Source organism: Porites lutea, chromosome 4 (assembly GCF_958299795.1).
Source record: "Porites lutea chromosome 4, jaPorLute2.1, whole genome shotgun sequence".
Taxonomy (NCBI): domain Eukaryota; kingdom Metazoa; phylum Cnidaria; class Anthozoa; order Scleractinia; family Poritidae; genus Porites; species Porites lutea.
Window position 1 is genome coordinate 31,897,514 of NC_133204.1, and position 25,245 is coordinate 31,922,758.

General features: G+C 37.6%; 2 protein-coding genes across 2 annotated transcripts; both read left to right on the forward strand.

The window, feature by feature from the left end:
• The first annotated feature begins 720 nt into the window (after positions 1-720).
• LOC140933308 (uncharacterized) lies at positions 721-15,016 on the forward strand. Its single transcript, XM_073382842.1, has 8 exons — positions 721-822; positions 1,569-1,604; positions 4,888-5,186; positions 8,320-8,569; positions 10,542-10,824; positions 11,270-11,382; positions 12,117-12,315; positions 12,927-15,016. The coding sequence occupies exons 2-8, from the start codon at positions 1,599-1,601 to the stop codon at positions 12,992-12,994; spliced, it is 1,218 nt and encodes a 405-aa protein (XP_073238943.1). The 5' UTR covers positions 721-822; positions 1,569-1,598; the 3' UTR covers positions 12,995-15,016.
• A 2,406-nt stretch (positions 15,017-17,422) lies between these two features.
• On the forward strand, positions 17,423-24,094 carry LOC140933307 (uncharacterized). The gene is made up of 6 exons (XM_073382841.1): positions 17,423-17,535; positions 18,645-18,684; positions 19,646-19,953; positions 20,707-20,956; positions 21,606-21,837; positions 22,725-24,094. Exons 2-6 carry the CDS (start codon positions 18,679-18,681, stop codon positions 22,793-22,795), a joined length of 867 nt encoding a protein of 288 aa, XP_073238942.1. The 5' UTR covers positions 17,423-17,535; positions 18,645-18,678; the 3' UTR covers positions 22,796-24,094.
• The last annotated feature ends 1,151 nt before the right edge of the window (positions 24,095-25,245 follow it).

Genomic DNA, 25,245 nt, shown 5'->3' on the forward strand with positions numbered 1-25,245 from the left:
TTCTTAAACTACAGCTCTTCATTGGTTTCTGAATTCTACACCCTGGAATCCTAATTCCAGGTACTAGATTTTGGATACCAATCGTTAGTAGATTCTGGATTCTTTGAAATGTATTCCGGATTCCAAAGCCCAGGATTCCCGATTCCACAGGCAAGAAGTTCCCGGATTCCGAATTCTAAAAAAAAATTTTTTTAGATTCCGGAATCCGGATTGATTCCCTTACAGCAAAATAGCCTAATAACTTGCTAAAACGGAAGGATTAAAAGAAAAAAAATATATAATATAGCTCGATGGATTTAAAGCCCTTTCGGTTCATATTCTGAATCTGTCAAGAGACAAGCAAATGTTTTGAAATTTGAACATTCTTCGAGGATTAAGGAAATTAATCTGAAAGGATTTTAAGAACTTTGGGGTATTTGGAACGAATAATAAGAAAAGTTTTTAATTCGGCTTTCATATGATATAAAAATAATACAGATCTCGGAGAGCGTTATCCACCGAGGCCGAATTCAGTCAGTTAGCTTTGCGCAAAGAGCAGTAAATTTAACACATCAATGTTCTATATTTAACCCTTAATGGACGAAAATGTGGGACGGAGAGACGAGAAACCTCAATCTTGTACCCAGATCTCATTCAGTCACACACTGAAAAGTGAGATCTCCCTTTCCCTTGACCGTGAGGGATATGGGTACGAGATAAGAGAAACCCTGGGAACGAGTTTGGATGCAATTGAGCATGATTTTTATCAGGTAATTCCAAGGAAACTTACCCAAGCCTCGTGGAGAGATCAGACTCTTCATAAACAGTTGTTTCTCCTATAAGGTACGTGTAAATTGGTTTAAAAACGTATTTGATACACATTTGTTTTTCGACTGCCATCAAAAAACCAGGGCGTACCAACACCATCAAAATATATCCCAGAAAATCAATATTTTGAGGGCCAAAGATTCATGTTGTCGCTTTGCCGGCATAAATAAGCGCACTCAATGGGTTTTCAATGATACAGAAATAGAGAATACTTCATCAAGAGGAAAGTGCCCTAAAAAAATGATTTGCGCACGACTGGTTGTGTGTAAAAAATCGAACGAGCGAGATTCCTGATACAGAAAAAAATGTGATAAAGCCATTCAAAATATGAATAGCTGTATTTTGAGAAATATGTAGACATAGCTTACGAAAGCGATCAAATGGTTTGCACTCTATTTCAGTTTATGTTACATTCCTGTGGGTAACTCTCTTTCACTTTGCTTTATAAAGAGATCATTTTCTGGAATGGTGTCACGCTGCATCAAGTGCGATTGGTCTCAGAGGGTTCGCGGTTAAATCAAAATATATATGACGCTTTCTACTTTCTTGTAGTAAGTGAGTACAATTTAGCGTTGGTGTCTGTCAAAATCCTCTTACTACGGAATTCGTTTTGGGAAAATATTTCGCAGCCAAACGGTTCTAAGTCCTTTGTAGATTCTATAGTCACATCTTAATTCAGTTGCTCCAAACAAACGTAAAAGTGGTTAGAAACGTGTGGTTTTCAGTTCTGTTTTCATTCCCTTGCCATATCTTATTTTTAGAATACTGAAACCGGACAAGCCTCGAGTATTATGGCGGTAGGTGGAATATAAAATGTTCTCTGAGCCTTCCATCCTTACGTCTATTAAAACAATTAAATTGTTTGCACTTTTTTCAATAATTTCTTTCTCTTTAACCCAAATCATATCAAGCTTTGTTTGCTTCCTGCGACCGGCGTGAGGCTTCAAAACCGCTTACGATATCATGTTCAACAGTAAAGCATAACTTGTTTAGCACAAAAACGTATTTGACGGCGCATTTTGACGTTGTCTTGTAAGGATGCAAAACTGAGCAGTTTTTCATCTGATTTCCCAACACTCATTAAACATTAATTTTCTTCTTATTTTCTTTATGAATTATTAACGAGTCTGAGAAAGATATGTAACTAACTCTTTCATTTCAGTTTTTATTATGCAGGACCAAATATCATTTTTTTTCGTTATTTTTATACGTTTAAGTTGGTTGAAGACTTGCTAAGAGGATTCTCTAAGGAAAATTTTGGTGATCGAGATGGAAACTATTTTCCTATTGTCCATGGCCGTACCCAAGATGTAAAGTTGTTTAGGGTTGGCGTACGGTATTTACGTACGAGTTGTTGACGTATCAGAAATCGAACAAGTGAGCGCAGCGAGCGAGTAAGATTTCTGATACAAAAACAACGAGTGTGTTAATACCGTACAAAGCACTTTGCGTGTGGTATTGTGTTTGTTATATACATACTGAGGCATTCATCATTTTGGCGGCCTTTTTATTTTAAATCTTTTAAAAATGCTAAAATTTGCCGCTACACACTTACCGCAAAATGACAACGAAAACAAAGTATCAGCTTTTTAGTAAAAACGTTTGTTAAAAACATAAATGACGGTAAGGATATGAGGTAATCCAACAACTATAAGTAATCTTAACTGTTTGTTCTCAATGCACAATGGAAAATGAGTGAATTTAAGTAAAATGGCCGGTTTCAATATAAGCTTAAGCTTAAATGAAAGGTAAAGCAGCTCCGACAAAAAGCGCAACAAAAGCTTACGTCTCGTTCTGTTTTTCCCTTTCAGCTGTTGTTTCGCCGGCTCTCTACCGTTTTCTTTATGACAGTGAAACAAACGAAACTATTCCACTCCATTTCCGAAATGTTTTTCACTTTTTTAGCGAGAGAAACTCTTTGAGTAAAACTTTTCTCGTTGAATCTGTGCGAAGTGGCGCTGCAAGCTGCAATAAAAGGCGGGAATTTTGGCGCGAAACTCACAAACCTCTGTGGCTTCTGATTTGACGTATCATTTTTTTCACGTGTGAAAACCATCGTTCGCTCCTCTGATTGGCTAGAACTAATTTGCGTACGAAAATTTACGACGTAGCTTTTTGGTGAGTATTTCTCAGTATGTATATAATAAAGTATTTTACGGCGCATTTTGACGTTGTCTTGTAGGGAGTTTAAGCAAAGACGACAGCGACGGCAACGAGGATGGCAACACATCAATAGGTTTAGATTAGTAAAACTATAACTTTGCATGTGCATCACGCTTTTTTGTACATTTTTTAGCCGTCGTTGCACGACTACAACGTGACAGTGCCTGATTTCACGTTTTGTCGAGGACCGAAACACAAGACAACTCTCCTTTTCTTTTTCTCAGAACTTTGATACAGTCCTTTAGAATTCAATTCCAAAAAATTTGCCAACCTTTGGAGAATTAAACGAGAAGGAAAACAAAGCAGCGCGAATTCACTTTTTAAGTGACGTTTTTGTAGTCGTCGCCGTCGTTGTTGCTTAAGCTCCCTAAATTCCTCTCAGCCATGCATATAGCCATAAAAGACGGTTGTGTGATAAAATCAAGAAGTTGGCTAGCATATTAATAAACTTTAACAATAGCAGTGAACCATGATGACGCCAATTATCGTTTAAAAAGGTACTGGATCCGACATCCTGGAACCGCCATGTTGAATTGATTAAATGTATTCCATTTTACTCAAAACCCGTCTATTTAAATGAAGGTAATCATGATAGATCTGTGCATAAAAGGATGCTTACAAGGAAGCATAAAAAAAAATTCAAATTTTGAAATTCCAAGAAAATTGAACACTGCTGAAAAATGAACCAAGCATCTGCCATTTAGTTATGTTACAGTCATGTTTTTTTCTCTCAAATTAGTCATTAAAATACCTGGATTACATCAACAGTTGTATCAAATTTGATGGGATAATGCTAAATAAAGTGTAATATAATACTTCAAAAAGTAAAAATTAAAATTAAACCTTTTATGAAATAGCAGATTTTGAAAAACAAAACTTGGTTGCCATTGAAACGTTAAAATTGACGTTCACGTCACGACGACTTTAAAATGTTCCCAGACAGGTTTTAGGAAAAGTCGCTAAGCTAGCTTGGTCATAGCTTGAACGTCCGGGTGGCCATGCGATTTCCCGCCAAATAACCTCGAGTTGTTTGTGTTAATTGAACTATTTTACATTGTTATGCTTGCGGTGCTGACGGACGGTCGGACGGGCGTATGGTCACGTGATTACCAAAATTTCTCGGATGGATGGATTACCAAATTTTCTTAGGTATGGGCTCCGCTAAGATCACCCCATAGTTAACTTGTCGGCTTTTAAGTAATTTGGTGCGGTTACAGTTATCATATCTCATTTAAGCAAATTTTGTCGTGATGTTAAGGCATTCCTCTTAAATGCGCTCAAATACACCCAACGCACATGCGTTGTAGATAAAATCTGTTCTCAGGTTAAGCCAGAATTCCCTCGGGTGTCTGTAAAACCCAGAACAGGTCCGGAGCACCCTCAGAACACCCTGCAATAGCCCGGAACAGCCCCCTGAACGAAAAAAAATGATCGCCTGTCGGCCTCATGTTTGTTAGTCAGATGACTATTTCGAGTTACCGACGGAAAAGAAGGACTCTTTACCTTTTCTTTGAAGGGTGAAGAAGAAACTCAAACCTCTGCATCAATTGCGGTCGGCTGCTTCTTGACGTAATATATCAAGCATGGGATGTAGTGTTTCATCACCAGATGAAACACTGAAAAGAGAGTTGATAATAAGACGCGCATTTCGAGGTGTTTCATCTGGTGATCAAACACTGTGTCGAATGCTTGATATTACTTCTCAAACAAAATGATTTTAGAGGGAGAAATTAAGAATGCAAAACTGAGCAGTTTTTCATCTGATTTCCAAACACTCATTAAACATTAATTTTCTTTGTATTTCCTTTATGAAATATTAATGAATTTGAGAAAGACATTTATCTAACTCTTTCATTTCAGTTTTTATCTTACAGGGCAAAGTATCATTTTAATTTTTTCTTTTTTTAAATATTTAAGTTGGTTGACGACTTGCTACGAGGATTCTCTAAGGAAAATTTTGGTGATCGAGATGGAAACTATTTTCCTGTTGTCCATGGCCGTACCCAAGATGTAAAGTTGTTTACCCTGATGATAAGGCAACCTCGGTCCTTCCTGGCACGTCCATTTAAGCACCATAAGTACACAATTCTTGCAGGAATGAAAAAGTATGTAGTTGAGAACGAGAATGAAGAGTTTGAAGACTTGAAGAACAAATTTGTTAAGATAGAAGATCCTGGAATAACACTAGAAGAGGAGGATGGTACAGGAGCTGCAAGGTAAATTACATCACTGTTACATAACGCTGAAGAATTTGTATAGGTAATAGCATGATTTGTAGTAATATTTGGCCTAAATACCACGAGTGATATTTCAAAATTGTTATGCGTGAAGTTTGAGACAATTTTGAAATATCACGAGTGGTATTTATGCCAAATATCACGTACAAATCATGCGATTACTTGTTTATACTACTACCCACAACAGGTTTTGTAAGGGCCTGTTTACATGGAGGTGGAGGACCCCAGGTAGGTGAGGTAACCCGCTTAGGTGTGGTAACCCGCGTGTCCATATATAATCTCTCATTTTAATTTGATCACGTTCACATGATAGGTGGGGTGACCCGCCATTTGTTACCTCACCTTCCTGGGCCCCACCTCCATGTAAACAGGCCCTAATCTTCACATGTAGGTATTTCGAATTAAGCTGAAATACCACTGCTCTAAGCCAATCAAATTACAGAAATTTCTCATGTAGTAGTATGAATAAAAGTAATAGCACGATTTTCCAGTTACAGTTTTGTATCAATCATTCATCACAAGAAATATAAACTGGACAGAGAGGGAATATTGGGGCGTTGGCCAGGTTATGTGAAATTCACTCAAGTTATTTCTAGGGGTTGTAATTAAAAGGAAGTGTAATTCCTGAGACGTCCGCACATTTTAATCGATGGCTTGAAACGTCCTTCAGTGCCCCCCCAAAAAACAATACCTAATATTTTAATGGCGACTTCTGAATTCTCTCTTGATAACACTGAATAAACGTTTGAGGTTCTCGCCAGTAAACCAACTTTCGATTAGTTTGGTCTCAAAATATTTCTTTGTGTGAAATTTACAAATCCTAGGGGCTACACTGGGCCTTTTTCCCTGTCTGTCCCATTATTGTTTTTGCTGTCTTTTTTATAACGATTTTCTATCAGGACAACGCCCTCAATGGCTTTCAAAATGTCAAACATGGCAGTGAAAAAAGCAATGGAACACAGAAGACGATTTCTCAAAGTCTACTCATTAAAATTTTGTGACATTTGGCAGAAATTTTACTTTTATCGTATTTTAAATAATGAGAACTTTAAAATGGAAGTTGAACAGACGAATTTTGTGACACATTTAGTAATTACAGTACAATTATATTATTGATTATGTAAAAACCCGTCTGTTAAAATTTCGTCTAATAAATTCCAAATGGTAATGATTAATTATAGTAAGCTGTGTGCAAGTTTATAGGTAAACCTAATGAGCGAATTTTATGTAAACTGAGCAAAAGTGAAGGTTGTATTCAGTCGTTCATGATGCCATGGAAACTACAAAAACGTCACATTTTACCTGTCGATGAAAATCTTTCGTCAGTATATTTTTCAGTTTCAGCTTGTGAGCTGCAACCTTTCTCTTGCCATGATTTGGCAAAAAACATATACTCACAAACTGCCACAACTGTGCTCTGCCACCTTTAATCAAACAATAAACTAGTAATCCACAAATCCGTTAACTTAAGGGCACATTCATGTGACTTATGAGGGAAAGGCTAAGTATTTTACAGTGAAACATCTTACATCGAGTTGATAGCCTTACATGTACACCCAAAAACCGCAATCATCTTCGATCACATTCAGGAACCATAATGGCTCTTGATCACAGTAGATTAGGCCTGGAAAACAAATCGGGCCGAATTTTTTGCTTTCGACAAATTTACTTTACAAAATCTTGCCAACAAATTTGGGGGTGTGTGAACCAACTATTTATACTTTTTATACGTCACATCTGAGATGAAACAGTACTTTTTATTATACAGACCACGGACAGAATGCAGTATTTCACAATTTTTCAAGACAAATTGCACTTAGTCAATATTCAGACTGTTCAGCAAATTTCCAAAATCACCTATACGGCCAGCCGGTTGTCACTTTTGACGAACGCCAAATTTACAGTGAACATTAATAGAGTTACGCTTCAATATAATAGAGAATTAATTATGTTTTTTTTACTATTTAATGGTTTTATAATGATGTGTAATCTTAAAAAGGGTTTGATACGCGGGGCATTTTGAGTACTCCTGCAAGCGATGTTCATGAACGACTGAAAACAAACGGCACAGCGATTAAAATTGCAAGAGAGACTACTAACAATCAATAAAAGAAATATAAGTCGGTGAAACATTTAACGAGACAACAATTTTCATGAATAACAGAAGACTCTTCATAACAGCTGTATTTCATTTTATACATCCAGTGGAAAAAGACAGTTAAAAACATCACAAGTTGACACAAAACTCTGACAGCTTTAGCTGTCAAAGTAAACAAGTGTGAAGATGCTGCAAAAATTTTCCCCATGAACTCACCTGTCAAATTTTTACCAATCAGAGCATAAAAATTAAACGTAGAGCGTGACCAACGCGTGACCTTGGTATGAAAAGGTCTTCCCCGCCTGTATTTCTAAATAACTGGCTGAATTTTGGTATCCGAGGTTAGTTTAAAATCAGAATCTTAATAGTGCGGGAACGTAGTGACATGAACACAACATATATCATATGAATTTTTAAAAAATAAACTTAGGCCTGTGATCATTTGAAAACTAGTAACTTGTCAGCGAATAACTTCAAAAAAGTACTCGACCTCGATGGGTTGACACCTGTGCCCGCAATACGGTCAGGTGATACGGATCAGCGGATACCTTGTTTTGACAGCTGTCAATTGATCCATGGACATTATCCATGATTGATCACAACATTGATGTGCAATCAGTTTTCTCCTGGGTTCCCAAAGTAGTTAGAAAGTGTGAAAGTAAACATTGGTTTTCCTGTGTTGCGGACGGACGGACGGCGGTTGGTCGGTCGGTCGGTGTACGGTCACGTGATTACCAAATTTTCTGGGATGGGTAGATTTACATAGGTATGGGGCTCCGCCCACGCGCGCGCTCGGTGAGATCTAAAAAGAACGTAACTGCACTAATTACTACGGCTAGTAGATTTGGGAAGGTTTATTTTTATTATTCATTGCTATTTTTTACTTTAAATTATGCTTAATTCTTTATAATTATCATAAGAAAGAGTTCCACGTAAACGTGTCAAAAAATTCCCTGTACTTAGGCAGTTTCAGAATTGGCGTCTAAATGTGATCACTTTGTGTTTCTAATTCAGAATGGTAGAAATGGAAACCCAGGCTGCTGACTGCGTCAATGCAGGGATTAGAATGAAAAAAGATCTGGGATTCTTACACCTAGGGAAAATTGATCAGGAGTACATACAGGACCCGGACTTACGTGAAATATTGGAAAAAACAGTCCTGGATAGTAATAAAACAAGAGTGTTTGAAGACCAAGAACTGCGTTTGATAACCTCAGTAATTTACAGCCAATGCTTTGCAGTTAAAGGCAATAGAAAGAAAGAGGTATTTTAATTTCTGATAACTACCTAACAGTATATGGACGTTGGTCCAGCCGGTTTAACTTTGTGATGTAATTTTCGGGAAGAAAATAAGGTTACAATACAAACGAAACTTTCCCAGTGTTTATTGATCTGTGTACCTTGTTAAGCTCGATTCGAGGGTTTCCTGATGCTAGCGAAGGCTGGAAAATCAAGTTAACGCGAACGTTGTGTTCTGCTGTTTGTGTCTTTTTTATGGTGCCTTAAATTACTTGGATATATTTTGAATTCACGCATATGCGATTAAGTGTGTTAAGAAAGCTAATTTTTGGTGTACACGGCGTAAAAGAACTGTTCTTTCGACTTGCAAAAAGATTTGGTCGACAGGTTGAAATTTAAAACGAAAGTTGTAGATAATATTCCAAAGTAAGTTTTGCGTAGTAGGTCCTTGGTCTGGTCACCGGACGATAACATAAACGAGCCAAATAGTGACTGAATAGGGAAAGCCTCAGAAAGTTCAATTTTCGTTTCGTTTAGTTCTTATTAAATTAGGATTCAAGAACTGAAGTGAGGATCTTTCGACTTTGAGTCACATTTTAAGTAAAGCACTATCAGTGAGTGTTAAATGTATTGCTCGAGACTTTCCCAGTAGCACTGTACTTTATTTATTACGTAATGATGTAGAAGGCCATAAAAAGGAAGCTTATAATCCGTCCGATCGGTTTCATTAGGGAGCTTTAACAAAGTCAAAAAATTCAAGCAGTGGGTAGTTTTAGGTTTTTAATACTGAAGCAGAACATTACTCTGCACGGACTGCACGTTCATGATGACGCACGCTTTTCGGTCGGATTTCTTTGATGTTGCTGGACGACTAAAGGTGATGTTACACGAGATGATTCGCAACGACGATTTTTAGCGCAACACAGCGTTGCAACATTGTTGCGACATTGTTTCGAATAGTTACAATATTGTTCCAACATTGTAACGCTGTGTTGCGCTAAGAATCGTCTGTGCCAATCGTCCCTTGTAACATCACCTTAAGACATAGAATTTCCCGTGCCTAGTTCCTCGAAAGATGATTAAGTTTAACCCAGGATCAAGCCAAATTGTAAGCAAGGTTTTGTAGTCTAAGAACGTGTAATTCGAGCTTACAAAATACTGTTGTGCCTTTACTTGAAAAAAAAAAAAAAAAAAGAAATGATGACACAAAATGCTACAATAGGTAATGTATAGGAAGGTAAATACAAAAAATGGAACAAAATTTTAATCCTGGATTAGCGCTAATCGGCCTTTCAGGAACCGCGCCCTGATAGGAAGTTTTTTCGGGGGTCGCAAACAAAGCGACGAAAATTTTTTTTCCTCTCTAAACTTAGATTGAATTCATTTAATATAGTGGCGATTTCGCTTCCGTCGCATCGTTACTGCACGGCACACATTCGCACAGAAGTGAGTAATTCTTCATGAGACCAAACTATAGCTCTTTACACAGAAATCTCATTTTGGTTTCGAAGTTAAAATGATGTCTACAGAAAATATACAGGAATTTAGATCAGTTGGTGCTTGGAACCTTTAATTCTTTTTGCGCACTTTTGATGCCGGCCTACAAAGTGCCCAAAGTGGCCGGACGAAGGAACCACTGGCCGAACCAGGAGCTTTCAAACGGAGCGGTCATTTTCTATGACGCAGCATTTTCGGAAAAGTTCAGAAGCTGTCGGTTTGTCACAGGTTAGTAAAATGTAAAGGCAACTTACAGGACAAATTTGAGCTCAATACTCCTCTTCTAAGATAAGAGATACTCATTTACGTCCTTTTCGTCCGGACCAAGGACAACATATTGTATTCCTTTAATATTCAAAGTAACAAATAAAAGCATAAAAAGGATATTGCTAAGCATCTATAGCAACCAAATGAATCGTAAGATCTACTTTAAAGCAATGTAAAGGCTATTGATAAAATAATTGTTCAGTTAATCCTAGCTAATCGTGTTATCTTCGAAGGTGGAAGTGGACGGAGGATTCAACCTTTCGACCATCTTTGCTCAGTTGAAGGGAACCATCAGGATGACAGATATTCCTCCAAATATAGCACCAAGAAAGAATAATCGAGGACCATTCCTGTTCCAGTGTTGCCGTGTTGTCTTTAACAAAGAGACAAACCGATTGGAACTCCCCAAGGGAGAGATTGTTGGTAAAACTGTGAGATGTAAAGAAGAAGAGAAGGAGGACGAGTACGAAAACACCGCAGTCAGCTTGGTGGAGGACGAGGAGAGTAATTTGACTGGTTAGATCAAAATATAATTCTGGGTCTCTAACGTTCTTTCACATTCGCAAAAAAACTGTAGTGATTGCAATTATCATTGGGTGCTTCCAATGTCTTGCTGGAGGTGAAAATGGCGATATCAGTTTTTTTCCGGAAGAGAATTTTAATAGCTGTATTAAGCTGATGTTTAGTTGTTCTTTACATAATATTGAATAACAATGTTAATATTAATAAAGGCGATAAACTAGCATATTATTGTGATTAGCCAAGCCTAAAAGCGGAGCTTCCTTTACATACTTACAAGTACAAGTAGGTCAGAAGATAACAGAATACACTGTAGTTATGAGGCCAGTTACTACAAATATAATTTGTCCCACTAGTGCCTTTCGAAAGATTCAGTGTTATTTTGCCAACAACGGAAAGTCACTCTTTAATAAATATACACTCAATATTTTCTATATTCTAGATTTTTTGACAACTGACGATATTGCGAAACTGGAGGAGATAAAGGATTCAGTGTTGAAACCTACCAAGAACAGAGAGAAGCGTAAAGAACGGGTCAAAAAGTACCTGAAGTGGGTAAGAACAATTACAGCAAATAATCAGTCACGTTCAAATCAATTTTCTTAAACCTCGAACCAAATGATTTTTTGGCGAATTTTTTCAAAATGTTCTTAAGCACGAGTTACGCCAATTCTGCTTTCTGTAAAAAATCCCTGGAAAAAAAGTTTCGTGAAAACTTTGTTGACAATCGGTTGCCATGGGTACGAGATGACTTACTTGATCTGAAATAAAAATATTTTTAAGCAAAAAAAGCGGTTTTATAAATAAGTTATTCATGCGAAGAAAAGACAAACTTAAGAACGTCCAATTGCAACATATTTTAGACTAAAAGACGAAACGCACTTCTTTCGAACACTTCACTATTCTACCCCTCTCTAGATTTTTCTCCGTGCTAAGGTTTCTTTGCGCCGTCTGCCCTAACACGCTTTCAATAGGCATTTATGGCGAAAGTATAGTCAACTATTCCAGCCTCTAATTTCAGTTCAGGTTCGTCAAAACGATTTAAACTATTTTGAGCAGGGGGCTTAAGTCTGTAACAGACTGGTATTCAGTCAGAGTGAGACTAAGTGGATGCTATCTAGAACTAGACAAAAACTGAAACACTGACTGAAACTTTCGTCAGACATTGCAAATGCAACTTCTTGGGAATACATTGAGGGAGTGCCGAGCTTTTGCTGTCTAGGAGATCGTTAGATCAGTATACGCTATAAGTAGACTAACAACTGGCGTTTACACTCATTACTTTTCAGTTTGTTGACGCGCTGTCAACAAGGCCAGTAGCGGAAAAGAGAGTGTTGTCACTTGACAAGCCTGTCACTGATGTGGACTGTGAATTTCTACGAACCATTTTTGTTCCTGCCAATAAGAATAGTTCAACGCTGACTTTCCCGCATTTATTCAACGACGAAAAACTTCAGGGATATGCAATTGTTTTGAAGATTCTCTCTGGTAAGACATAAAACGTGACACATATGGACAGGAGAAACGGGCCACAGGAAAGACTCTCCTGAACTTATGTCATTAAAAAAGTAGAAGACATTTTTTTCAAACTGCATCTGAAGATCGCTTATCGTTTCCACTGTTGTGATCAAGGATAAGTGAAGAAGGAAGATTTAAGGGAAAAAACATCGTTATTATTTGTTTCACCAATTAACATAACTGATCCTGATTATAAATACGATGGGAGATCAGCTTATCGCAATTCAGACAAAAGGCTATGAAAGGCCATCTTCTAAAGAATTAAGAAACAATATTACGATCACATCCAGTTAGTCGCAATCTGAAGTAATGGTACAATGGTCGACGAAAGAGTTTTATAAGTGAATTTATTTTGATGGTAACTGAGGTAGGATTTTTATCTAAGATTTTAAGGTCCAGGAATAATAAATTATAATTATTTCTTTGAAATAAACTGATTTCGGATCACAGATCAAGCTCAAGAGATGGTTAGAATCTTCGCTGGGTGAGGGGGATTTGAGTTTTGTTTAATACTGGACTGTAGCAATAATTTGAAGTTACTGAATTGCAGATTAAGTTTTCTTTCTCGATGCACTCAACAGATTTGTCGGAGGAAACCTGGGATGAAATTGAGACAGCCTGGGCCGAGCAGGAAGAGCCTTCGGAGTGAAACAAAAGAAGTAGCTGATTGTTTTCAGGAGCAAATTGAGTTTGTATCACACGAGTCAATGTTGCAGTTGCGAGGTGTGACAAATATTTGAAATAGTCCTTTAATTGGAAGTAATATGATACCCCGGTCATAATCACGTGGTTTCCAATCATTACCCCAGTAAGGGGATTGTTTCAGTTATATCGTAAATTTTGGTAAAACATTTAATACAAGCGAAAGCTATCACAGATGAAAACGCTCTTAACTTGGAGCATCAGTGGTGAGGTCTTTAATTTCAAAGTATCAGTACTCCTACAGAGACTCAAAATTTCCACAAGTTAGTACTTGTAATCAAATGGTGACGAGTGAAATTAGGGAATTATTTCACTCGTGTTTTGTCCAAATCCTAATAATTTCCCGAGCCTTTTGATTACCAATTGATATTATGGATGACGAATTGCACTCAAAGTCGTTGGTTTTGGATAAATTTATCACGTCGATTATAGATTGAGAACTCCGCGCACTGAAAACTTTAGATCTTAAATTTTGCCTTAAGTTCAGAATTGATGTGCTTTTTCGTGTGTTTAGGTTTTCTAAAGCGTCTTTTAATGCCCGTGACATCTTCATTCATAACATTTTAAAACTTCGTCGCTATCTTTCACTGAGACGTACGTCAAAATTCGTAGTAGGATGACTACGGCTATCGCGTTTTCCCGCTAAAATGACTTTGGTTCATGCGCGTGCACTAAAAACTCGTACCTGTAGTCTCACTCGTCTTAGAATCTAACGGTCTTTATTGATCGGGACGTTTCGACCGCTTACTGCTGGTTTCAATTACGCGTTAATGCAGATTTGCTGTGAGGTACTATTAGTGGCACCATGGCTGCTAGTGATTAAGTTTCGAATCTCAACCATGGTTGTTAATTTCTATCCTTTGCATTGTCATTTTGTTTGCTTTTCTCGGGGGTTCGTTTTGCCCCTTAATTCTGTAATGAAAGCTTGTGTTGAAGCGTACTTCTAAATCTTAGTGAGTAATTTTGAGGTACGTAAGTAGGAAAATCGACACCATCGCCTGATGAAGAGGACTAGCAGTACGCGATCGAAACGTCGTGATCAATAATTGTGAGACAATTGTGAGACAAACGTTAAACAAGTCCTTTTAATAATTACGGTATAGGCCCTCGCAGAGTACATTACATAATTGCTTTGTAACGGGAGGTAAAATACCGAGACAAATTTCTACTATGTTAGAATTTTGAGCTCTGTAGGTTTTATGTTTGCAAAATATGTATATTGCATTAGTTGAAAGTTTTATAGCTAAAACCCACCTGCCAAGAATTTCTGTACTTTTCTAGGAAGTTGCACCAACAGTGAAGACAATACCTGTGGGTATGTGTTCAAAAATTTCAAATGGCTGGTTAAAGTCTTGTCATCAGCTTTTATTAATTACAAATACGGTGAAATTTAGCCCCTGTCCACACGCAGTCGTATTCGTTTGAAAACTCAACTGCCTTTATTTTGGTCACCCTATTGGACCGTGCGTTGGTGTCCTTTTATAGCAACAGTCCTTGATGGCGCAGCGCGCGATATGTCTTTGGAAACATCTGTTATATAAATGGGTAACATAGATTTTATATTTAGGCTGAGTGTAGTTCCTCTTGTGCGTTAAGTATTTTAATGGAATGGATGAACATTAGGCAGGAGACAATATAAGCAGTTTTAAGAGTTAAAGAAGAAGAGTGAGCTTGAAACTCATTAACACAGGGAAGCGTTAACCTTCCAATGCTAGTGTTCTCTTGTCCTTCAGTGACAGGGTCTCTGTGATAGTGAGAATTGACTGTACTTACTGGGTTAAGTAAACTGCGAGCAAGCTTCCTAAAGTCACTTTACCAGTTTTGCTCCAGACAATTTGTATATGTCGTGGTCCATTTTTATCTTGGTTTATTATTTTTTTTGTTTAAACCATTATCATGCATTACAATGCCCAAAAACAAATGGACATAAATTGAACCACAACATATACAGTTTTTTAAACTACATTATGTTCCGTTTTTTAAACTACATTATGTTATGTTGTGGAAGTTTGTTGCCTTATACCAAGACTTGTGAACATAATTTAACACTTTATATCTTTTTGTGAAGTATTTTTATTTGATTGATTTGTAGCTGTAGAAACCTCAAAATCCTACTTTTTAAGAATCTACAGCGATAGTTACATAAATATTAAAACAAGTGAACGTCATTAAAATTGTCTTATATGATAGGCCGACTGTTTTAAAACCCTCAGCACAAAACACCCAACTCTCTCTCATTTCACTTAAATGACATCACATCACATCGATCGCGGTCGACGGTAGTCGTAGAGGCGGTTCTGGTAGTAACCACAGTCGTAATCTTGTAGCCGAAGGATATTACCTGAAACAACAGCTGGAAATGACAGTCGGTTATGGAGGTGAGACACGATGATGATGATAATCTGCAAATTAAATTCCCTTTGGAGATTTTTATAGTTATGTTGATAACTCTCAGCTTTGATTATCTTTTAAGCTAAGCTGTGCTTAGATGATGATGTATCAGGGGCGTCAATCATTTCATTTACTCCGACAAACTTATGCTTAACGACGTCAAAAACGAATTTCCAGGCATAGCACCACGGTATCTATTAAAAAATGGCTGCTGCCAGCGCCATCAGTGTATCGTGATGTATCCAAAGTGAGGATTGTGCGGAATTTGGGAGCTTGATTGGATGACCAGTTAACTTGATGACGTACACATTCCTAAACAAATGCACTTTTTTGCTCTTTTTTTTTCACTGCCTTTTTAGTAGCTAAATAGACTACCATGATAGTCTTTAAATGGTCTGCCTTAGTACCTCAACACCATTTTATGACTGGCTACTTTTCTGATGCTTTAAGAGATACAAGAGGCTCTGAAGATAAAGACGGACAAGGGTGGGGAGAAGATCACAGTAAATAACTTAAGGTTATTTTGACTGAAACTTTTATCAATGATTAAGAGAAAGTGGGTAAGTACTTTATGCCATGAAAGTACACAAGTGCGATATGTATATAATTTATGTACGCATGGGTTATTGGCATAACTAGAACTAAGAGTGTAAACTGTAAACCCGGTGAGAGGTAATGCAATTAAAAACCACGAGACCACCCTTAGACTGCTATTTTCGGACCATAGACCCAATTTAAAAATGGCCGCTGGAATAATTAACAATTATTTCTCAAGCCCGAATGGGCTCTGAGTCAATAGCCCATGAGGCCGAAGGCCGAGTGGGCTATTAACTCAGAGGCCATGAGGGTGAGGGGAATAATTGTTTTAGTAAAATCCAACTAGTTGGTCAAAAATATGGAGACAAAACATTTTTAGCTAGCTAACGCGATTCAGCCGCCATTGTTTTGGTTTTCAAAGCCGGCGCTTTTCGCTACTAGAGGGCTATAACATATGGCCTAGTAGATAGTTCAACCAATCAGAACGCAGCACTGTTAATAGACAATTAGTTGGATTTTAATAATATTCTTTAGCCTCTCTCCTCCGCAAAGGTCTCACTGTGTTGTGGGGAGGCTGGGGACAAAGGAAAAGAGAGCGCGTTCTTTTTTTTCGATTATTGCTATTTTTATCCAGCGCGAGCCTCTGCGGAGGGAGAGAGTTCTTTAGCTGAAATTAAAATTAGTCGCACCGACCTCGCTCGAGATGACGGGTATTCCTGTGACTTTTGAACTCAAGAACGAGGCTAGTAAGGCTGGTTTTAATATGAACAAAAAAAATTAAACGAATGGCAACCTTTCCATCTGGTCTATGGGCTTAGAATATCTAAAAAAAGCTTTAGTTTTGCTAATAACATTTCACATTCGAACAAGTTGTATGTATAAAGGAGAAAATGTAAATATAGGCTACGAAACCGATCAAACGGTTTGCTGGCTATTTCGGTTTGTGTAGCGTGACTCTTTTTTATAATGGTATCGTCTCCTAAAACTGTGTCATGATGCATCGAGTGTGATTGGTGCTAACGAATACGCAGTTTAATCAATCATATCTATATATTTATGCTGTTTTCGAGTTTAACTCTATAAAGGGTACGTTTTGTTTTTCTGCGTAAGTTACTAAACTTAAGCATTTTTTCATCTACTGAATATAACCATTGCATTGAGTGGTAAAAACAATCTACTGAGCCGAGCCTTTTTTTGTCCTTTTAAATTTTAAAACTTGAACTGACAAAGAGAAAACAACCATATCCTTACATTATCATCATCATGATCCAAAAAAGGTTGTGAAACACATCATTACTTAAAAGGCCGGTAGGGATAAAGGTCATTAGCCATAAAAATTCTCGGGTTATCCGCAGTTACCACACTTTGCTCAGCCAATCAGCTTCCAGAATTGTGCACAGGGCGAGATGATAAACAAATATTTAATGAGACTCGGGGAAGTAAATAAAAGGGTCTGAAATAAGGCTGACTGTTGAGTAATAGCTCGAAGGGATTCAGCTACTTAAGCTGCAGGGAGACTGAATACCGGATTACATCATAAAATTTCTTTTGTCTTGCAAGGTAAGGTGACTGAAAACCTCCCTCAAAACTCCTTTTCTTAATAGAAGTAAAAGAAAAACTCCAAAAGTTCAAGGCATACGAAACTGGCGAAAATCGATATTTAGTTGTTAGAGACTGATATGAGTGCTAAATTAACAGAAAACAAACAATAGCCGGGCAGTGAAAGAGTAAAAGAGAATGCTTCTGCACGGTAATCTTACCCAATTTGGAAACGTTCTTTGCGGAGCATACAGAGGGGCAAAAGCAGAAACGTCCATACAAAGTATCGTTCGGTCAGGCAATAAACTTACTGAGGAAAATACTAGGCGAAGTATCGCTACTGTTAAAGAGAAGGGGAGTTTTAAAAAAAGGGAATTAGTAACAAACACTGTAAAATGCAATGAACTAAATCCGTTTGGAGTGTACGAGTTTAGGGTGATTAGAAGGAAGAGCCCAATTATGGCAAGAAATAGCAGCAACACTCAGGTCTGGAATAAATGTTAACCGCTTTCGGCCTGGAGAAAGGCCTTGGGAACTGAATTGAGAGCGAACATTTTTTTAGTGTCCTAAAACCGTTTTTTCAGGGCGACATGTTTAAGAGCACCAACAACGAAGGCGTCGTGTCGTGTTTAAGAACGTAAACAACAAACTAAAATGCCAGGGTTTACACATTAAAATGCAATACGCGATACATAAATATGCACCAGGAAAGAAATTTGATTTATTTCCCTTGCATACTAATACTAAACTACTTCGCATATTAATCAGCGGTTTATTTGGCCCTCTTTTCCTTTCTTACAATCAAACCCTCAGTTGTGTTTGAAGACTGTTGATTTGGAATTATGAGATATACAGCCTCCCTAACCCTCCCTCTCCCCCCCCCCCCCAAAAAAAAACGGACAAACGAATGTCCAGATCCTCTCGATCGGATCTCGAGGTTGACCACTAAGATAAAGCAGCGAAAGGATTAAAATCACCTCTTTTCAAATGTCAACATCAAATCTTAGAGCCGTTTCTCCAAGATATTGAAAATTCAGGATAACTGAGGAAGACAAACCTAAACAATTATAGAAGCACATGGTTTTCAGTTTTCATTCCTGATCAGTTTCTTTCCCATATCTTGTTTTTAGAGGACTGAACACGCACAGACAAGCTTGAAGTATTATGGCGGTAAGTTGAATATAATATGTATTCTGATTCTGGAATCCAGAGTCTTGCCACAAAAAGGTTAAGTTGTATTAAGTTGCTTGCCTTTTTTTTTTTTCAGTTTCTTACTCTTTGATTCACGTGTGTTCGGTTTCGGTGATGAACGGTATATTTTATATACGCATAATATTGATATTACTAGTAAGAACCTGGTGGTTTAAGCTGTCAGACATTTCCTATTTTAACAACTAAAATACTAAGTTAAAAACATTTTATGAGCTGTACCTGTTTAGCCAAGCAAGATCAAGTAAGCTCTTTTCTGTGGCATACAGTCAAATTATGACAAACATTTTAACCACGAAGTTTGACTTTGAGATTGGAAATTTTATAGCAGTCTTATATTTCCTTCACAGAAAATAGAAACCGAATTTAAGAATTAATCTTGTTAGGCTGAATTGCGAATCACTACTTAAAAATACAGGAACCTATTTCGCCAGAAGTCCAAAAATGCAAGTTCTTACACGTGGGAAGGGGTTTTATTGTTATAAACGGGGAAGTCATACATGACTTTCTTGCTAATTATTATGGTACCAGATGCCTTGTTGATGAACCCCTGATTGACAGGCGTTCGAAAGCGGAGTAGAGAATTCGGGTGCACCGGAAACGTACCGCTTGCATGTATACTCGCTCACCCTATCCCATAGGCTAGTCTTTTTTTACTTAATATCGCTCCCCTCCAGCTCGCTTTATGACTCCTTTCTGCCGTGAAACTCGCGAGGAAGACTTTTGGAATGCATTGTGCTCCAAATGTGAGAACGCACGTTTGTTGGGAAGAGGCACACATCGGCAACTTTGACAAGATTCATGCACGTATTCGTAAGATTATTGAAGCAGTTCGATAACGTGACTCGTAAATCTTTTCAGTTGACTTAGTCATTACGCTAATCATACGGATTAACAGAGGTTTTATATATTTTGCATTCAGTTGATTGACAAGTTGCTACGTGAATTCGCGAAGGAAAATTTTGGTGATCACGAAGGAAGCTATTTCCCTGTTGTCCATGGCCGAACCCAAGATATAAAGTTACTTACGCTTGTAGTAAAGAAACCTACTACATCCGATCAAGAATGTGGAGTCAAACCGCAGAGGTACACCGTTCTTGCGGAATTAGGAAGGTACGCATCTGAGGAAAACGCTGAAGAATTTGAGGCCATGATGAAGAAACACATCGTAAAAGAAGACTGCGGGATATTACCAGAGGGTGAAAATGAAGATGATAAAGGAGCTGGAAGGTAACGATGGAACGATCTTCCCCTTTTTATTAGAAATATATCTTCATTTAATGCTTTCAAGAAGGCTCTTAAAACTCATTTATTTCAGAAGGCGTTTCCCAGCTAATTTATTGTTTTTATTCTCTTTATTAAGAGGGATTTGTATATAGGATATTAAAGATAAATTATTATTTTTAAATTGTTATTTTTACTAATTTTTAAGGAACGATCTGTAAATTTTGTTTTTGGAATATGTATTAGGATTTTAGGATTTTGTTGAGTCAATGTTATGCGCAGATGAAAATTTCTTTCCCTGGATTGATATTTGCGCAATACAAATCAATAAATATTAAATAAATATTTTAAATATTAAATTGACAGTAATGAAACATTACGCATGGTTTATAAAAAAAAAAAAAAAAACGTTTTTATGCTCTGATCAGATTTGGGGTACCTTGCGAGTTGATCAGTCTACTTCGTTCTTCTTAGATAACTCGGTAGGAAAGGTCAAAGCGACTGTGTTATCAAAAAAAAAATACTCAATGCAAAATCTGAGGAACTGAAATCACTACTAGGTTACTGCAATGAAAAGAAATATTGTAGAAACTATCTGGTCCACTGAAGAAATATCACCTCTCTTGATAATCTCCGCCCATTCAAGGATTTTTCGGTTATTTTTTTTTTTTTACCCAGTAGTGCAGTACTAACCAGTTTTTCACGTTGCACCAGCCTCTAAAATCTCATGCGAATACTAATTTGAGTTCTTTAATTCAGCTCGGTAGAAATTGGGGGAGACGCTGGTAATTTTGGCAGGAAAGGGATCACGATAAGTGAAGATCTGGGATCCCTAGTGCTGGGAAGAATTGATCAGGAATACATACGTGATCCGGACCTACGTGAAATATTGGCTAAAACGGATATGGACAACGAAAAAACAGGTGTTTTCGAAGGCCAACAAATGAGCTTGATAATCTCAGTAATTTTCAGTGAGCGATTTGAAGTTAAAGGCAAGAGAAGGAACAAGGTATTTTACTGTCGGAAAACTATTTTATGGTAGTAAAGTAGTGATGAAATTAAAACGGTAACCTTTTTGCGCAGAAATCTCATTATCTTACGCAAAACATCAAGGACAAAGATAATTTCATAGGCTTTTGTCTTTTCTCTAATGAATAAATGAGGGATCGACAAAGGGTCAATAATGCGTAGGTGTTCATGTATTATTGCACAAGTCAGTGAGATAGCTGCGCACTGAAAAGCGGTTAATTTCATCACTACTATACCACTTTCAATCATATCTGATATTAAAGTGATGAATAAGGGAGAAGAGAAAAGGAGAGGATTTCTAAAAAAATAAAAGTGTATACACAAAACTACTTAGTGTTTAATTTCATTTTTACTTATAAATAAGCAATCTTGCACGTTCGTGAAGCTACAAGTTTCTTTTCTTGTGACGGGCTGTACTGTTGTAGATTGAGTATGGCAGTGTGAATTACAGTGGTCTCTTGATAAGAAATAAAAGGTTTAAGATCCGGAAAGATGCATTACTATAGACTCTTGCCTAGTCAAAGATGTTTTCAAAATTCAGCCAAAAAGTAATCCTCAGTTTACATTAATGCTACCATTCGGTGGACAAAGTACTACTCTATCTACCTATTTGAACATTGGTTTTGAAGATCGAAGGAGAGGCAGAAGTAAATCCCCCAGGGGTGAAAGAAACATGCAAGACGATTGAAATTCCTCCAAATATAGCAACGAGGCTGAACACTCGAGGACCAATCCTGTTCAAGTGCTGCCGCGTTGTGTATAACAAGGAAACAAATCGATTGGAACTCTCCGATGAAGAGGTTGTTGGAAAAGATTTTCTAAGATGTAAAGATGACGAGGAGGACGATGAGAACGATAACGGTAAGATCATATACATAAATATATATGTATAAATATATTATATATATATAGAAAGGGAGGGGATCGAGGGATGACGCAGTGGTGAGAGCACCCATCTCTCACCAATGTGACTCGAGTTTAAATCCCGGCATCGTAGCCATATGAGGTTCTCTCCTTTGCTCCGAGACGTTTTTCCTTGGTACATATACTCCGGCTTTCCCCTCTCTGGATCGAAAATCAACATTTCCAAAGTCCAATTGCACCAGGAATGTGGATGTGCTACCTGTAAATCGTTGTTTATTATTCATTTATTGATTTATTTTATAACAAAGTAGAAAATGGAAGTCATTACTCTGATTTGAGGTACGCAGTTGACCGCTGTTGTAGCTCGTCAGCCTAAGTATAACGTGTTTATCGACGTAATTTGATTGTATAATTGCACAAATAGATTGAATTTAATTATATAATATTTGCGAACAATTAGTTAGGTTAATCTATTAAGTGCTGGCTTATACCTCAAAATATAATTAGAAAACTATTTTTAGGTGCAGATTCTTAAACATATAAGAAAACATATGACATGGAAAGCATTTAAAACATTTTTGAGTTTGTAACGGGATAAAGCTTTAAATCACGACCTGAGGAATAATTCTGAAACATTTTCTTTATATTGTAGATGAATTTTGGGGAACAGTGCACATTGTTGCTAGAGTCCGAGGAATAATTCCGAAATATTTTGTTCTTATCATAGATGGGTTTGGGGTACAGTGTACATTGTAGCTAGAGTTGCCTCCTCTTTATTTTCTTTCCAAAAGGTTGGGAGATTTGTGTTTTGTTCAAGATACGGCGTAGCAATATAAATTTTTGACAGTTGTATTAAAATGATATCTTCTAAATTCATCCAACAGGTTTGTCTGAGAAAAATGAAACTGGAACAAACGGGGCTGCGCAGGACGAGCCTTTGAAGTCAAGTGACTGACTTTGCTATCATCTTGAATCAATTTTATGATCGTATGTCGAGTCTAACATGTATCTGTGAGGTGCGATCAGGATTTAAAATAGTACTGTAAACGTAAAAATGAAATATGTTTTTTTTACTTTACTTTTCATCCCGGTCATAATTACTTGAAACTTTTAAGGAAACACATTAGAGAGGGTACACGTGTTGCTTCTACCTCCTTCCTCTAATAACACAGATTGAAAGATGGAGGGAGTGAGAAGGGGCGGGAGGGGGGGGGGGGGGTGGGTTTAGGGGGAGAGATCTGTAAGGTAGCCATCCAGCGATTATGATTATGACCGAGATTGTGTCTGCTGATGTTCAATTTGTAAGATATGACAATTGCAGATGTTTGTAAAACGTTTAAATCTCGTGAATGTCTCTCATGGCTGTTGCATACTTAAACTTTGGTGCCACTAGTTCTGAGAGATTCAAAGTTGCGTCAAACCATCACGATAATGAAAGATTTCTTATTTGCGTATGATAGAGTCGTTTAGATTTGTTGAGCGTGACTAAGTGTAGCATAGCCGTTGCTAGTGATTAAGAAATTTTCGTTATTGAACCACACTCATGGCTTGTCGATTCGTACTATTGTTTCCTCGGTGGTCCGCTGATCGTCATTATTGCGATGACTGGTCCTTTGCTTTCACCCATCTAGAATCACCTGATTAGAAGTCATGTGAATTAATGAGGATCGTAGAGCGCTTAATAGTGAACTTACTCAAGAGGACGGCGGAGTAAAGAAGACAGCAAACCGTGTGTGACAAGCGTCGAATGGTTTTGTTTCAAAACGCTCTTCGCCAAATTTCCCCGTTTTTTAAACAGACGTTTTGTCTGTGAACATCACGACGGGTGTTAGTAAAACGCGGGGTCGGGGTCAGAGCCACCCTAACTTTAACCCTCACCCTAAAACAGCATTATTTAAAAAAAGATAGATCCCGACCCCGACCCCGACCCGACCCCGAGTTTTTCTGACACCCGATTACGACAAAGACGTACGTTATAGCCCTGCCACGTTTGTCACGCCCGAAAGTTTTCCGTTCTCTTCCATTCTGCCATCCTGTTACGTAAGCTGGCTAATGCCCGGTGTTGGCAAGTAGGAACGGCGAGATCATAACGGTTTATGAATTATGTTTTGGTTTTTCTATTTCTTAAATTGTAACTGCAGAAATTGCAGAATTACAAAGTAAGTAGAATAGGTGCAGTATTAGTTTTTTCTAATCAGAACATCCAGCGTTAGCTATAATATATTTGGAGATTAAAAGATTTCATCGCCATTGACAGTGCCTCACGTGATTATCGCGCTGTCTTTTCATTGCGAAATATACTGTTAATCTTTTGTAATCCCTTCTTGGGTACACCCATTCTGACCCTCTGAATTCTGACTGCACCCAGTAATAAAGACAATCACAGCCATTAATTTTGCCCCAATTAAGCGAATATTGGTTCCAGAATATGGAAAATTTTTCCTTGTGGAATCCTCAATCCTAGGCTTTTGAATCCGGAATACAACTCAAGGAACCCAGAATTCAAGTTCCAATGACAAGGACCGGAGATCCGTATCTAGCATCCAGAATCCACAGCTTGGGATTCCCTTACAACAAATAGGGGCGATCAATTGAAGCACATTAGAAGACACGTTCAGACCAAGTACTTTTACGCGGTGATAACTTTATTCCCTCTCACCAAAAAAATTATACCGTTTTTAGGAGTTTGATTGAGCATAAAGTCCCTCGCAATCAATTCTTTATTGAAAGGGAATCGTCGTTTCAAGGACAATGGCCGAGAAATAAAGAACCCAAAAAATCAGCCTGTCGGTACTGGCAAAATATAGCCTGTCATCAAGCAGGAATTTAGGTAGCGCGAGAAAACAGCCGACATTCACCGGCGCCACCACTGGTTTCCCCGCGAAATGATGACTGAGAAACGAGCACAGAAATTTCATACTGATGACGCATTATTATACCCAGATCTTGGTAGTGCTTTTGATTAGTTGAAGCCAATTTCCCACGCAGCACGACGACCACGCGAGGGACCTAAAGCAAAATCTCGTCTGCGCATGCCCTCATTATAAATGCACCGCTAGAATTGAAAACTAAGGAAATTTCGTTTCTTTTGATGTATAATTTGCCTTTGTTGGAGAGGAGTTTGGCTCGATAAATAGAATTTTAAAGTAGCTACTTATAGTTTTTAGCCATTTTCGTGTGTCTGCTCGGCAAAATTAAAAATTACAGGTCCATAAATAAAAGTTTATTTTGTTTTTGCGTTGTGTTGTGGACACATATTTCAGTTTTAATTTAATTGAAAATGTCTATTTCTTCCATTTGTTTATTACTTGAAAAATCAATAGAGTCTGCGCATGCCCTCATTATAAATGCACCGCTAGAATTGAAAACTACGGAAATTTCGTTTCTTTTGATGTATAATTTGTT

Bases quoted from the DNA above. Each gene is read 5' to 3' on its own strand.
- LOC140933308 (XM_073382842.1), top strand. The intron at 5,187-8,319 runs GTAAATTACATC...TTTCTAATTCAG, and splicing joins GATGGTACAGGAGCTGCAAG to AATGGTAGAAATGGAAACCC. The intron at 10,825-11,269 runs GTTAGATCAAAA...TCTATATTCTAG, and splicing joins CGAGGAGAGTAATTTGACTG to ATTTTTTGACAACTGACGAT.
- LOC140933307 (XM_073382841.1), top strand. The intron at 19,954-20,706 runs GTAACGATGGAA...TCTTTAATTCAG, and splicing joins GATGATAAAGGAGCTGGAAG to CTCGGTAGAAATTGGGGGAG. The intron at 21,838-22,724 runs GTAAGATCATAT...TTCATCCAACAG, and splicing joins GGACGATGAGAACGATAACG to GTTTGTCTGAGAAAAATGAA.